The following is a 13,648-nucleotide window of genomic DNA, read 5'->3' as shown; positions in this document are numbered from 1 at the left end:
TCGGCTGTCCTAACTGGGGTGGGTAGTTCATTCCACCATTGTGGGGCAAGGACTGAGAATAGGCGACTTCTCTTTGATGACCCTCCCGGAGCTTGGATAGGAGTAGGTCTGAGGCGGCCAGAAGATGCAGAGCGTAGGGGTCTTGAGGGTGTGTAGTTATATTTATATTTTTTTAACAAATGTTGCTTTTGTTGCTGGTTGATTCTCCTCAGCTTCTCTCTGGTACTATAAGAGAAGATAAATATAACACTTTTAAAACCCTTTGTTTATCTTTAGATCAGACATTTAAAAATAACTAAATTATCTAATCTAAATCAAACCCCTCAAACAAACACCTGTTTAACCTAGCCATCTATAAAACATCATGCTAAAACTGTGAAACAAACTCCCCTAAAGAAAGAAATACATAGCAAACATGACTCAGTTATGCAATAGTGCTGCTGCTTTTATTTGGTTAAAACAACAACTACAACAATTTTCATGACGGCGAGAGAGAGAGAGAGAGAGAGAGAGAGAGAGAGAGAGAGAGAGAGAGAGAGAGAGAGAGAGAGAGAGATTTCTCCGGAGCTATGCTCGGAGCATTTATTAACATTACATTTTCAACAAGATTGCTTCATGGATAACATAAACACTTCATGGAAACGGGGTAACGTTATGTCGAGTTCATACGTGTACTAGTGTAGTATGAATGAACTCGACTTAACGTTACTCCATTTCCATGAAGTAATTATAAAGGTGGCCAGCTAGCTAGCATAAGCTAACGGAGGAACGACTAGCTAACGTTAGCTAATAGCTGTATCGTTGGCACAGCTCTGTAACAACGCTTGCAAATGGGCATTGTGGCATCTTTAGCTTTTCCTTCGTCGTTTACTTCAAACCCAAAGTACTTCCAAACAGCACTTCTGCTGTTTTCTTTATCCACAAGCACTTGCCATCTTCGGAGCTAAAATCTTTGTTTACAAACTGAAGACATGTCTGTGAGGGGGAGGGTCTCTGAGGGGGAGGAGGAGGAGGGGCAAGCGTGCTCTGCAACAGCGTGTGTCTGTCTGTCAACAACTTGCGGTAGAACACTGCGAGCAAGCCAGCTGGTATCGATACTGCAGAAAATAACGATATTTCCGGAAATGAGTATTGAAAGCGTTTTAAATATTCAGAATCGATATGTATCCATTTTTCGATATTTTTGACAACACTAACAGTCACAGTCACAACAAGCATCAGTGCAGCACAAGATGACACACTATAGCCACTGCGCCACCAACACTGATAATAATAATAACGGGATACCAACTGGTGACAATGAAGGCATTTGAGACACTCACCTCCACTCCCTGTGTATTCTGTTATTATAACAAACCGACCCTCTGATTCAGTTCTCAATAGTAGTCGGGCCAGACTTGCTGAAGAGGCGCTCCTCTGAACAACTATACGTGACGCTCCCCGAGCCTCTTAACGTCCCCCTCTCCTCCATGGGTGATGGTGAAGCTCCTGTGGCAGATCCTGCATTCTACCTTTTGGGGATCATCTGAAACGGATCTCAGCCACGTATACTTCTTGTCCCAGTCTCTGTTATATGAGCAAAGTCTCTTTTCTTTTGCCTCCATTTCCTTGTTTTTCTTAGCTAGCTAAAAAACTTGTATCAGTAATATTGGCGGTCTTTCTTCTGACTACTCGAGTGACTGACGTCACACACACAGCTGCCCCGGCCGCGTGTAACCAGTGGTTCTCTTTGATATCCTGCCCGGACAAATAATGCGAGGTTCTCTTTGATCACCCCGGCCTGAATATGGATTATTAACTTGCTGCCCTGGATCCTCCTTTTCTAACCTTGGGTGTCTCATAACGGGACAGGATTGCAGGCACCGGCAGGGGGCGGTGGTGGCAGGCTGGCAGAGAGGAAAGGAGACGAGGAAGACGAGAGTTCACCGGGGAGCGGAACACAGAGGAAGCTCTCTTCGACGTGGGACTCAGACGTGTTCAGACGTCGCCTTCGGAGAGCCCTGTGGAAGCAAGCGTGAGAGGGATAGACTCTGCTACAACCCGGGTTATTATAGAAATACAGGCGATAGCGGAGTGTTTGATTAATGCCACAGAGAAAGGAGTAAACTCAGTTACACCACGGATTATACTAGTGTATGCGGTAGCTTAGCGTTTGGTTCATGTGCCCGAGACACTGTGAATGAACCAACAGGCGAGCAGCGCCGAAGACCAGGTGGTAGATATTGTCCACCTTGCGTTAGCTGTGTATAGGCGTCAGCAGGAGGGTTCACCACGACCCACAGTTTAGCTGTGTTTAGGTTAGCACCACAGCTTAGCCCGCGTGTCGGCTCGCCTCTTCCGCCAGCAGAGGACGCCTCTTCAGCCCAGCAGAGGACGCCTCTTCAGCCAGCAGAGGACGCCACTACACTGCACGCTCCTCCCGCCCCTCCACGCCGTTGCCCCAGCAGCTCACCTGCCAGCGTCTACCCCGCCCTGCTGGCTGTTATCGCGGGATCTCCCGACGGCCATCTTACCACCCGGACGAGTGGTGGTGAGAGTGGGCCCGCCATCTCGGATAAGTACAGCGGCGCTTTGAGTGCTGAAACGTTATCGCAGGCTCTCTAAGGGCGAAGATAAACGGTGCTTTGAACGAACGCTGGCAGCAGTGTCTAGGGGCGCCCCAACCATTTATTGTTTTGGGGAAAAAGCCGGCTTTAGCTAGGACTTTTATTTGCTAATGTGGGCCCACTGTTAAGTTCTTTTGAGTGTCATAACATGTGTGTTACTTTATAAAATTCCCATTCAGTGAACCCTTTTATCCCTTCCCTTTTCCTCCCCCTCTCTCCCCCCATTTGGAGTCGTGGAACGGTATATGTAAACCCTTAAAGGGAAGGTCTTGATACTGTGTCTAGCCCATTGTGGGAAGCACGTTAGTCTGTGTTACAGAGCGAGAGCACTTGGTGCCCAGGGTGTAATTAACTTGAAGGAGACGGTATTTAATTGTAACTGGAATCAGACTTGAAACACTAAACAATTACTGAATGGGAACACTGTGTGTGTGTCTATTACTGAGTCTGTGTCATAACCCTTTTTGCCCGGGTAATTATCATTTAACCCTTTTCCCCACCTTCACCCATATTTCATTGTTAAGGGTCTCTACAGATCATTAAGGAAGGGTACTGCTTTGGGGAGCGAAAACCATTATCCATCTTACTGCCATCAGGTGTGGGAGGGCTAAAGGAAGTACTGGGGGAAGTGAGGGTGTGTGGGGAGCTACTGCTGATCGCCCTGGAGGGAAAGAAGGACCAGAGTACCACCCCTAGGTCAGTGAATCCTAGGCCCCATCCGCTCCTGCTGCTCGACCTCCAGTTCGACGTTCCTGGCCTAAAGACTGGGGTCCAGTTAGACTAAGCTCTACTGCATCCCGCTACCAGGTGGCCGTGTACAACCACTCCCATAAAGCAGGGATAATCCACCCTGCTACATATGCTATTACGCCCCCCTTTACACTCTCGCCTGAGACGCGCTGTGAAGCACCAGCGAGGCGAGGCGGTGGTTTCTCCCCGGCTCCGTGCGCCTTGCTGCCGCCGGCTTGTCTCACATGACTCGGTCCAGCTCCAGCAGCAGCGGCCGTCTTCCGCCTGCGGTATCCTCCCTCCGAGGCGGCTCGTTCTTATTATTATCCCCCATTGTTCAGGTCGACATGGTCGCACAAACACGTAGGTTTCAATCACTGAGCTGTCTGTTGTTGTGTGTCTTCGGATCGGCTACTGTACATGGAGATGAGACCCCCCGCCTGTCTCTCCATAATAGACGCAACCAGGCGTGCATTCTCGTGGGAAAACCGGAAACAACTTTTAATAAAGACGAGTGTTAGTTGTGTTTCCCCATCTACCGTCAACATAAAACCATCCACCACCCGTTGGAGGAGTAGTGGGGGAGAAGAAGAGGAATATTTTTAAATAGCAAGAATTATCGACTGGCAACTTTGTGCTCGTCAGACCTGCAGCTGCTGGTACTGTATGGAGAGAGAGGCGGGGGGTCTCATCTCCATGTACAGTAGCCGAACCTAAGAAGACACACAACAACGAGCCGCCTGGAGGGAGGATACCGCAGGCGGAAGACAGCCGCTGCTGCTGGAGCTGGACCGAGTCATGTGAGACAAGCCGGCGGCAGCAAGGCGCACGGAGCCGGGGAGAAACCACCACCTCGCGCCCCGCTGGTGCTTCACACATCTCAGGCGAGAGTGTAAAGGGGAGCGTAATAGCATAGGTCAGTGGGCAATCAGAGGAACCCGGAAACACAACTGCGTTGGGGAAAGCATACACGCGCCCCGGCCTCGCTCGGACGCGTGTATGCTTTACGCAACAGAGTTGTGCGATTTGCGAATCTGATTGGCCACTGACATTTCTGGTCATGTGACATGTGCACCCAATAGCGTGACGAGCTGTGTCTTTGCCCATTTCCGCATCGAACAGCCTGCAAAGCACCTGGCGTTCTATCGCCATGCTCTAAGACAAACTCTAACCTTAACCAACTTCGAAAGAGTGCCTAAGCTTAACCGTCGAAAGAAGTGCAGGCGTTCTATCGCCATGCTCTAAGACAAACTCTAACCTTAACCAACTTCGAAAGAGCGCCTAAGCTTAACCAGTGTAGACACTTGCGGTCCCATGATTGGGCGTACATGTCACATGACCAGAAATGACCTGGCCAATCAGATTCGCAAATTGCACAACTGCGTTGCGTAAAGCATACAGGCCGCTCGGACAGGTGACAGGCAGCGCGACTCGCAAGACTCGAGTGAGCTGCTCGGTAGCCTCGGCTGCGCAATGCATTGGTTTGTGACGTCGCCCGATTTTTTTATTTTAACATTTAAGGGGAGACACTGCAGGTGAATAGGGTAAAAAAATTAACTAATAGATATCACAATGAAACTTCCCCAGTTGATTACTTATATTAAGACAAGACTTTTTTGTATTACAAGTTTTCTTAAATTGTATGTTTAAATATGCAAATGAGGCATGATCTACTTAAATATGCACTAATTTGCATATAATTCCAGGACAGAAATCTGAACATTGGATAAAGCCATTTTCAAAATTATAGTTTCATTTTGTTGACATATTAGAGCCAAAGGTTATTACAGAGGGGATTTTGGATATCTCTTTTCATCACTCCATAAATCAGAAAATACTCCATTCAGTCCATTTTTATGGTAAAATTCCATATTTCGCCATGTTTTTAGGAATAAAATGTGATATAAATCAGGGTATGAATGTGATATCAACAAACCCTTCTGTAAATACCTTCAGAACATAGATATGAATAGAACTGGAAGGTTTGGTGTATGTGAGTGCTACTGAAGTGGAGATTTCTGGCTCAGAGTATGAGGAAAAACTCTTAAAACAAATTTTTGGGAAAACACCTTCAAAGTTCTGTATTGTAAAATGCCATACATACAGATATTTACAAACACAATACCTAATCAAACCATTAGTAATAGACAACCTAAACACATGCCTGATAACTGAATAATAATAATAATAATGATGTTATTGAACTGAACAGAACTACACAGAGGCTACAAACAGTGTAGTACAGTGTAGTACCCCCTAATAGGCAAAACATATTTGAATAGATATCACTATGAAACTTTCCAAATTTGTTATGTACATATAAACTAAGAAAAAATATATTGCAAGTTTTCTGAAATTTATGTTTATATATGCAAATGAGGCACTTCCCCATTAGATATGTGCACATTTATGGATGCAATAAGGCAAAATGATGTAAAATAAACAACTAAATGTGTGTTATTGACGTTTTATTGTCACTAGTTTCATAGAAGACATGTTTAGGAAGCAAAATATAACAAAATCTCAAAATAAACAAAAAAAGTTTATTTGACTATTCACCTGCAGTGTCTCGCCTTAAGAGGGTATTGGAACGAGGCATTAAATTAACAACATTTAAAAAAAAATAATAATAATAATAATCTTTGAAAAATAAAAAATAAAAATAAAAAAATAATAATATTATTATTATTATTTTTTATCTTTGAATTGCGGGACATTGTTTTGTTGTAGCGGGACGCGGGACAAACGTCCCAATATCGGGACTGTCCCGCAATGCGCGGGACAGGTGGGCACCCTATCACAGTGTCGGAGGAAGCATGTGATAGTCTCCGCCCTCCCGGACCGACGGTAGGGGGTAGGGTGTGCAACGACCAGGAAGGGGATTGGGAATTGGCATAACGACTAACATTGGGATGGGAGAAAAACGGAAAAAAAGAAGGGGGAAAAAGATAATAATTCTTTTTTTTTTAACGACAATGTATGAATGGAAAAAATATTACTTTCCCACATCTTGAACGATAGATTCCCTGATGTCGAATGGGCCATAGTATTGCAGATATAGCTATAATATTTAAATAGTTATAGCCCTGCAAACAAGGTCACCGACTCCCACCGTTTACAGCGTTGGCGGTAGAACTATAAGATGCTGATATTGCGTGGCAGATATTGTGTTAACAAACAAACAAATAAACAAACACACACACTCTCACACACAACATACCTGGTTGCCCCAGAGGTTGAGGACCACCAGGTTTGTCAGGACTGAGATTTGAGCAGGAAGACTCTTCAGATTGTTTAGAGACAAGTTCAACTTCTGCAACTCACTCAGCTCCCATAGCTCCTCTGGAGTCTCCTACAATAATAATAATATTATTATTATAATTATGAATAATAATAATAATAATAACAATAATAATAATAATAATAATAATAATAATAATAATAATAATAATAATAATAATAATAATAATAATAATAATAATAATAATAATAATAATAATAATAATAATAATAATAATAATAATAATAATAATACTGGTAATACGACTAATAACAATCATAATAATACTACTACTGGTAATAATAATAATAATAATAATAATAATAATAATAATAATAATAATAATAATAATAATAATAATAATAATAATAATAATAATAATAATAATAATATAATAATAATAATAATAATAATAATAATAATAATAATACCATAGGTCTCTGGAGCCTCCTACAATAATAATAATAATAATAATAATAATAATGTATTCGTATGAATAATACTGGTAATACTACTAATAACATGATTAATAATAATAATAAATAATAATAAAATAATAATAATACAAGTGATACTACTAATAACAGTAATAATATTATTATTAATAATAATAAAAATAACAATATAATAATAATACAGGTCATGCTACTAATAACAGTAATAATAATATTATTCATAATAATAATAATACCTTCAGTCCTCTCCGTGCCAGGCTCAGGACACTGTATCCAAACCGTATGACGGTGTGGCGTCTGATTCTCTCTGCTGACGTCAGACTGTCTTCTCTCCCAGCGCTCCTCCTGGACGACTGCCTCCTCTTCTCCCCTGACCCCTCCTCCTCCTCCTCCTCTTTAGAGGCCTTGCCTCCCATCTCTGGGCCTCCTCCCTGCGGTCTCCTTACAATCAGAAAAACTTTCAGAAGGTTGTTTGTTCCAAACCCTGGACTGGCTGGCTCGGAATATCTGTGTGGGAGAAGAGAGGGAACTGTGAACTCCTGTGAACTCCCAGCTGTGAACTCCCAGCTGGTTGTACTGGGCAGCTCCTAGTGGTCAACAGTGTCAGACTGTGGTTGTACTGGGCAGCTCCTAGTGGTCAACAGTGTCAGACTGTGGTTGTACTGGGCAGCTCCTATAGTGGTCAACAGTGTCAGACTGTGGTTGTACTGGGCCTTGATAGCCTTAATGTTTTGTATCACTCAGCAATTAGGTTTGCTACAAATGCCCCAATCATTGTGACTTATACCCATCTATAAGTTGGTTGACAATAAATTCATTGGCTTTTACACTATTATCTTACACTATTATCTACTACCATTATCTGAAAAAAAAATTAAAATTAAACAAAATTAAAAAATCTAACCCTAACTAACCTTACTGTCATGCACTTGTCCTAATAAACTAACCTACACTGTAGCACTCAACACTTTGATGAACATTGTTACTCAGCTGATAGATTTGTGCCCTTCCTGATGACTTGTCGTACAGAACTTGTAAGTCGCTTTGGACAAAAGCGTCAGCTAAATGACTAAATGTAAATGTATGTAAATGTACACTAATTTACAAAACCCTCCTTGGTCTGAGACCAGAGCTGCTTACCTTGTCTGTCTCGCTAGGTGTTTCCTGTGTTAACACTTCCTTTGGTCAATCCTCCTTCAAATGTGCTGCTCCCCATAGTTTGAACTAAATGCTAAATACTTTGAAAATGGACAAATGGATCCCCTCATTACCCTATTGCAAAGTTGTTTACACACACCTGCAACTGTCACCCAGCCTTTTAACTGTAATTTGTCTGTTCTGCTTCACGTAATACATACTTTGTACTTTTATTTGGTTGTTTGTTTGGTGTGTGTTTTAATTATTTCCCGTACCTCTGTGATGTATGTATTGTCTGTCACTATTTCATTTAATTTAATTATTTTGTTCCCTTTTCCTGTTAGCCTACTCTTTTTGAGGTAATTTTGTCCTCTCGCCAGGCTGTCATTGTAAATAATAATACATTTTAATTGAGCTGCCTGGTTAAATAAAGGTTAAATAAAATGTTTTAAATAAAATAAAAACCTCCCAGGTGTGAAAATGTATGAGTGATCTACCCTGGAGAAATAAGGGTTAAAGTGGACAAATCATGTATAATTTCAACAGTTTATGACTTCCTTGAATTCCTTGTTAAGATTGATTTGTTAATAAACTAAAGTCTAAATGGAAGTGACTAGTGAACGATAGGTTATGTATATAACCTAGTTATATGAGTACTGGCTGAGCGTCTCGCTCTTTCGCCTATCGAGATATACCTCATCTCCAGTACCTACTGTACTACATGAACGAAAACAAAACACCCTTGCACTTGACCAGGCCCCGCCCCAGTGACCTCCCTATAAGTCACCAGGCGTGGTCACACTCGCCCTTCCTCAGGAAGAGTTTTCCATCAGAAAAACCCCACCAAGAGACCTCAGGGCGTGCTAAAGAGCGAGACGCTCAGCCAAGACTCATATAACTAGGTTATATACATAACTTATCGTTATATAGTCGTACTGGCGAATCGCGTCTCGCTCTTTTGCCTATCGAGATATGGGGACAGAGCAGACGCGAGGACCGACAAATGTACCCCCTGAGGACCCGCAAGCCCTACACCAGGGGGGAGGGGAGTCCCGTCACCCCCCCTTCCTAGCGAAGAGGGGACGGCAGTCAACTCCACCCAAGTGCGAAAAGAGGGAACTAGAAACCTCTAACGCACAGCACAGGCGGGACCACGTGTGACACAACACCTTGTGGCACACACCCACACAGCCCTGCTAACCCACCGAAAGGCGGGAAGCAGGGGAGGTTCCAGACCTCAGAACCGCCTGGGAGACAGAACCCCCAGTCATGTCCATGAGGTAAAACCTAACGAAGGGACCCGGGGAGGACCATGAGGCCGCAGCACAGATGTCCTCCACCGAGGCCCCTCCTAACAGGGCGGCAGAGGCCGCCACCCCACGAGTGGAGTGTGCTCTGACACCCCCAGGGGGGCCCAGCCCAGCCAACGTGTAGCAAAGGGCAATGCCCTCGCACAACCAATGGGACAGGTGCTATTTCGACAGTGCCTTACCAGCGCGAGAGCCACCGTAACAGACAAAGAACTGATCGGTAGCCCTGAGGTCGTGAGTCCGGCTGAGGTAAACCCCCAAAGCCCGGACCGGACACAACAGGTGAAGGCTCGCCTCTAACTCACCAGCGTGAGGAGGCGGATGAAACGCCTGAACCACAATATCCCTGGAGCGAAAAGAGCTCCGGATATTTTTTGGCACGAAGACTGGATTAGGCCTCAGAGTTGCACCGCTATTGACACGAATAGACAGGCACTCAGGCCGCACCGAGAGAGCACAGAGCTCACCCACGCGCTTAGCGGAGGTGATGGCCAGCAGGAACGCAGTCTTGAAAGACAGCTGTTCCAAGGTGCCTGCTCAAGAGGCTCAAACGGGGCCTCGGACAACCGGCCGAGGACCAATTGAAGGTCCCAACTCGGAGACAGTGAATGTTTCACCGGCTTAAGGCGCCGAGCGACAAGCAGGAAACGCTTCACAAGAGGGTGGCTGAACAACGTAACACCCTCAAACCCCTCATGACAAGAGGATATAGCCGCAGCATATACCCTCACCGTCGAAGCCGACAGTCTATCAAAAATAGACTGAAGGAAGGTAAGGACAGCGTGCAGGGGGCAGGACACTCCCAGCCCCCCACCTTACACCACTCTTGGAAAATACGCCACCTACCCGCGTAAACCGAGATAGTGGAGGGAGCTTGCGCGTTCCGGATGGTGTCAACCACAGAAGGATCCATCCTCTCCAGACTCACCCTTTCACCAGCCAAACCATCAGCGGCTGGCCCAGCACAGGGAACTGACACAGAGACCGTGCGCTTGAGAGAGGGCCCGCGATGACCAAGGAACAGGCCACGACGGGGCTACCAAGAGCTGGATCAGGACCGGGAACCACACAGCTGCACCCCGGTCCGGCGCAATCAGGATCAAGGTCCTGCGCTCCTCAACGTACCCGCCCCAACAACTGACCTAACAGATGTATGGGGGAAAGAATCCCAGGTGGCCACGGCATCGGTCCCAGACCTGCCTGACTATGTCCGGACGTAATCCCCACTCGTCAGGGTGAGGACCGCCCGCGACATCACACCTGTACCCACATTCACCCTGCCGGGGATGTGGAGAGCCCTCAGGCTGCGCAGATGGAGAACGCCCATAGCCAGCCGCCCGCCGCCCGGTGCAGACGGGGGGAGCGTACTCCTCCCTGTCTGTCAATATACGACGCTGACGTCGTATTGTCCGTCCTGATAAAACACCGTTTGAGGACCAGAAGGACCGCCTTCAATACCAACACATTAAACGTAGCGCAGACCGGGCAGCATGGTCTTGCCAGCTGCCCCCTACTGCATTGGCCCGACGCGTCCCCAACAAGGGAGGCATCGGTGAAAACCGTGACGTGTGACAGCCTACTGCCCATGGGGACCCCCCTGGTGAGGGCCCCAGGCCCTCCCCAGAGGGCGAGGTCCCCCAGTACTGACACGGGAACCTTAGCCGCTTCCACTTGCCTCTCATCGGGTCTATTTCCATACTGGAAAAACCACCTCCGTATCCTCCTCATGAGGTGAAGAGGAGGCCAAGAGGGACCACGGAATGAGCAGATGCCATCATACCGAGCAGGCGTATCACGGACAGCACCGTAACCGTCCTAGGACGGAACCTCCCGAGCGTGTCGATAACATGCTCTGAGAGGGATGCCCATAGTACTCCACCCGTTGACTGGGAAGAGGAGTACTCTACTTCCAGTACAGCAAACCCCAGGCTGGTGAGGAATTCCACCACCTGCCTGGTATGAGACCTGACGATCCACCTTGACCGCCAAGGACCAGAAAGTCGTCAGGGCAGAATACACTTCGTAACCCCTGACGACGTAGAGGCCCCAGTGCGGCCTCCACGCACTTGGTGAAGATGCGGGGAGCCAGAGAAAAACCGAACGGCAGCCTCTGGTACTCATACGCTAAACCCTGCAAAGGAAGCTTAGGTAAGCCCTAGGATGGAAGATCGGGGATGCGAATACGCATCCTACAGGTCTATGGAGGAGAACCAGGCCCCCACCTGACAGTGTTCAACAGGTAGGAGACGGTCCAAAATGCTGAACCTTCCCATGGGACAGGTCCAGCATGGGTCTGACACCCGCCCCCTACTGATTTCTCGGGCACCAGAGAATACCGGGAGGAAAAAGCCACGACGATGGCTTGCTTCGCCCACAGAGATTGGATCTCGTTGAACAGAGCTGCTGGTGACCCTGACAATAGGGTCTGTACCAAACCCGAAAACGGGTGGGGTTGTATAAATACAAGTCCCCGCCTCAGCGTTCTCTCCATCCACCTCGACATATGGTACTGCTGTAGCCATATGTGATGATACTCCCAAACGCACCCGCCGCCATTTGGCGCAGGTCCGCTAGGAACTGTAGATAGGCGGCCCGGTCCCACCCGCTGTGCGTAGCCAACCCTGGAGAACCCTGGACCCGTGCGAGCAGAGCGTTCCGTGGAGTCGGGACATCGGACCCTGACACTACCCACGAGGCAATCGCACCCAAGGGGGAACCCCGACAGAAAGGGCCAGTTTGATACGGGGGAAGCTGACATCATACTAGGTGACAAAAGCTCCCCCACTGAACACCCCTCAGAACATGCTGAGGAGTTGTTCTGCAGCTGGACATGCAAGGTGTGAGGCCCCCATGGGTTCCTACACACCATAGCCCTGCAGTGATATTACTACCACCCAAATCACGCGCGCCTGCGAGACCACTGCCAATCTTTCAGGAGTGGGCGGCACCAACATGATACCCGGCCTGGCGAAGGCGAGGTCGGGGAAGCCCGCACTGTTTGCCTCAAAAAAGGTCTCGAGCCCCCTTGCTGACAACACTTGTAGTTGACAGACGTAACACCAGGCTCAACCAATCACAGCTTATGGTGTGGGAGCCACTTGACAGCACAACATTCTCATGGAGAGACCCAGGCTCAGCCTTCAACTGGGTGTCAGCCCCTGTCCCTATGAGAAGCGAAACGTGGGGCCGCATGCGCTTCATTGAAGGCCCGCGGCCCGCAGCCAAAGGAAAACAAATCAGAGCCCCTTTTCCGCTGGTGTTGGGGGAGGGAGTGATCGGAGAGCGGGCTGCACACGGCAGGACGGCGACGGTTTCTCAGGCCATGCTCATCCAATGTGGCCGATCCCTCGGCCGCCAAGGCTGTCGGCCTTGTGGACACCTGTTGACTTAATGCCCAGGGTACCTTCGGCAGGGGAAACATGGCTGCCGGTTGAGGGCCTCGTCACAGCCGCTGGCGAGGCCGTGCTCTCACCTCTGGCTGCGCGGCGTGAGGCGGTGTGGGGCCTAGGTCCAATACCGCCCGCGCTCCAGCGGAAGACCAAAGATCCTCTGCGGAGAGGGGAGCCCTGAGGAGGGAAAAATTCTTTTTAACTTCTCACCCCCTCAAAGAGAGACCAATCCGACCAAGATGTCTGTAAACAAGCGTTGACAGCATCCTAGCCCTCCCTGCGGTTATAGCTTGTGGCTAGGTCAAAGCTAATAACGTCAACAACCTTGCGCGATGTTTCGACATCGGCTGGCCCTCATGGCCCGCCACCAGACACCATTTTTGACAGAAAAAAACAGCAATGCGAACAAAGTTACTAACCGCTGCTAATTCTATACCGTGGTGGTACAGGCTTAACAGCCCACCAGCCATCCGCCGGGCCGACCCACCTCATGGCGTTGGCCGGGCGGGGCACTGTTTCAACATGCCAGAGGCAAAGGACTGATGCCACCTGCTTCATAAACACGGAGCACCAGTGGTGGTTGCAACCAGCAACCTCCACTGTGGTGTGCACCCATGAAGGGGTTAATGAATAAATGAACTAAAAACACCACCAATACACTGTAGAATGGGCTAGCCCATACACACAACGTTAAGGGGATGCGGACCAGAGAAAACCAGTCCTGCATACCATTCATAATATT

General features: G+C 47.5%; 1 protein-coding gene across 1 annotated transcript in view; it reads right to left on the bottom strand.

The window, feature by feature from the left end:
* lrrc30a (leucine rich repeat containing 30a) overlaps positions 1-7,444 on the bottom strand; it is a gene marked incomplete at its 5' end in the record, with an annotated part of 44,437 nt that extends 36,993 nt beyond the window's left edge. The window contains 2 exons of the mRNA XM_084325926.1: positions 6,556-6,687; positions 7,307-7,444. Coding sequence (XP_084182052.1) covers positions 6,556-6,687; positions 7,307-7,444 — 270 coding nt within the window. The remainder of the gene's footprint in view (positions 1-6,555; positions 6,688-7,306) is intronic.
* Between the last annotated feature and the right edge of the window lie 6,204 nt (positions 7,445-13,648).

The sequence above is a fragment of the Notolepis coatsorum genome, assembly GCF_963971535.1.
Source record: "Notolepis coatsorum genome assembly, chromosome: 12".
In the NCBI taxonomy this organism is placed as follows: Eukaryota; Metazoa; Chordata; class Actinopteri; order Aulopiformes; family Paralepididae; genus Notolepis; species Notolepis coatsorum.
Note: the sequence above shows the minus strand (reverse complement) of the source record. Positions and strands in the feature narration are given on the sequence as shown.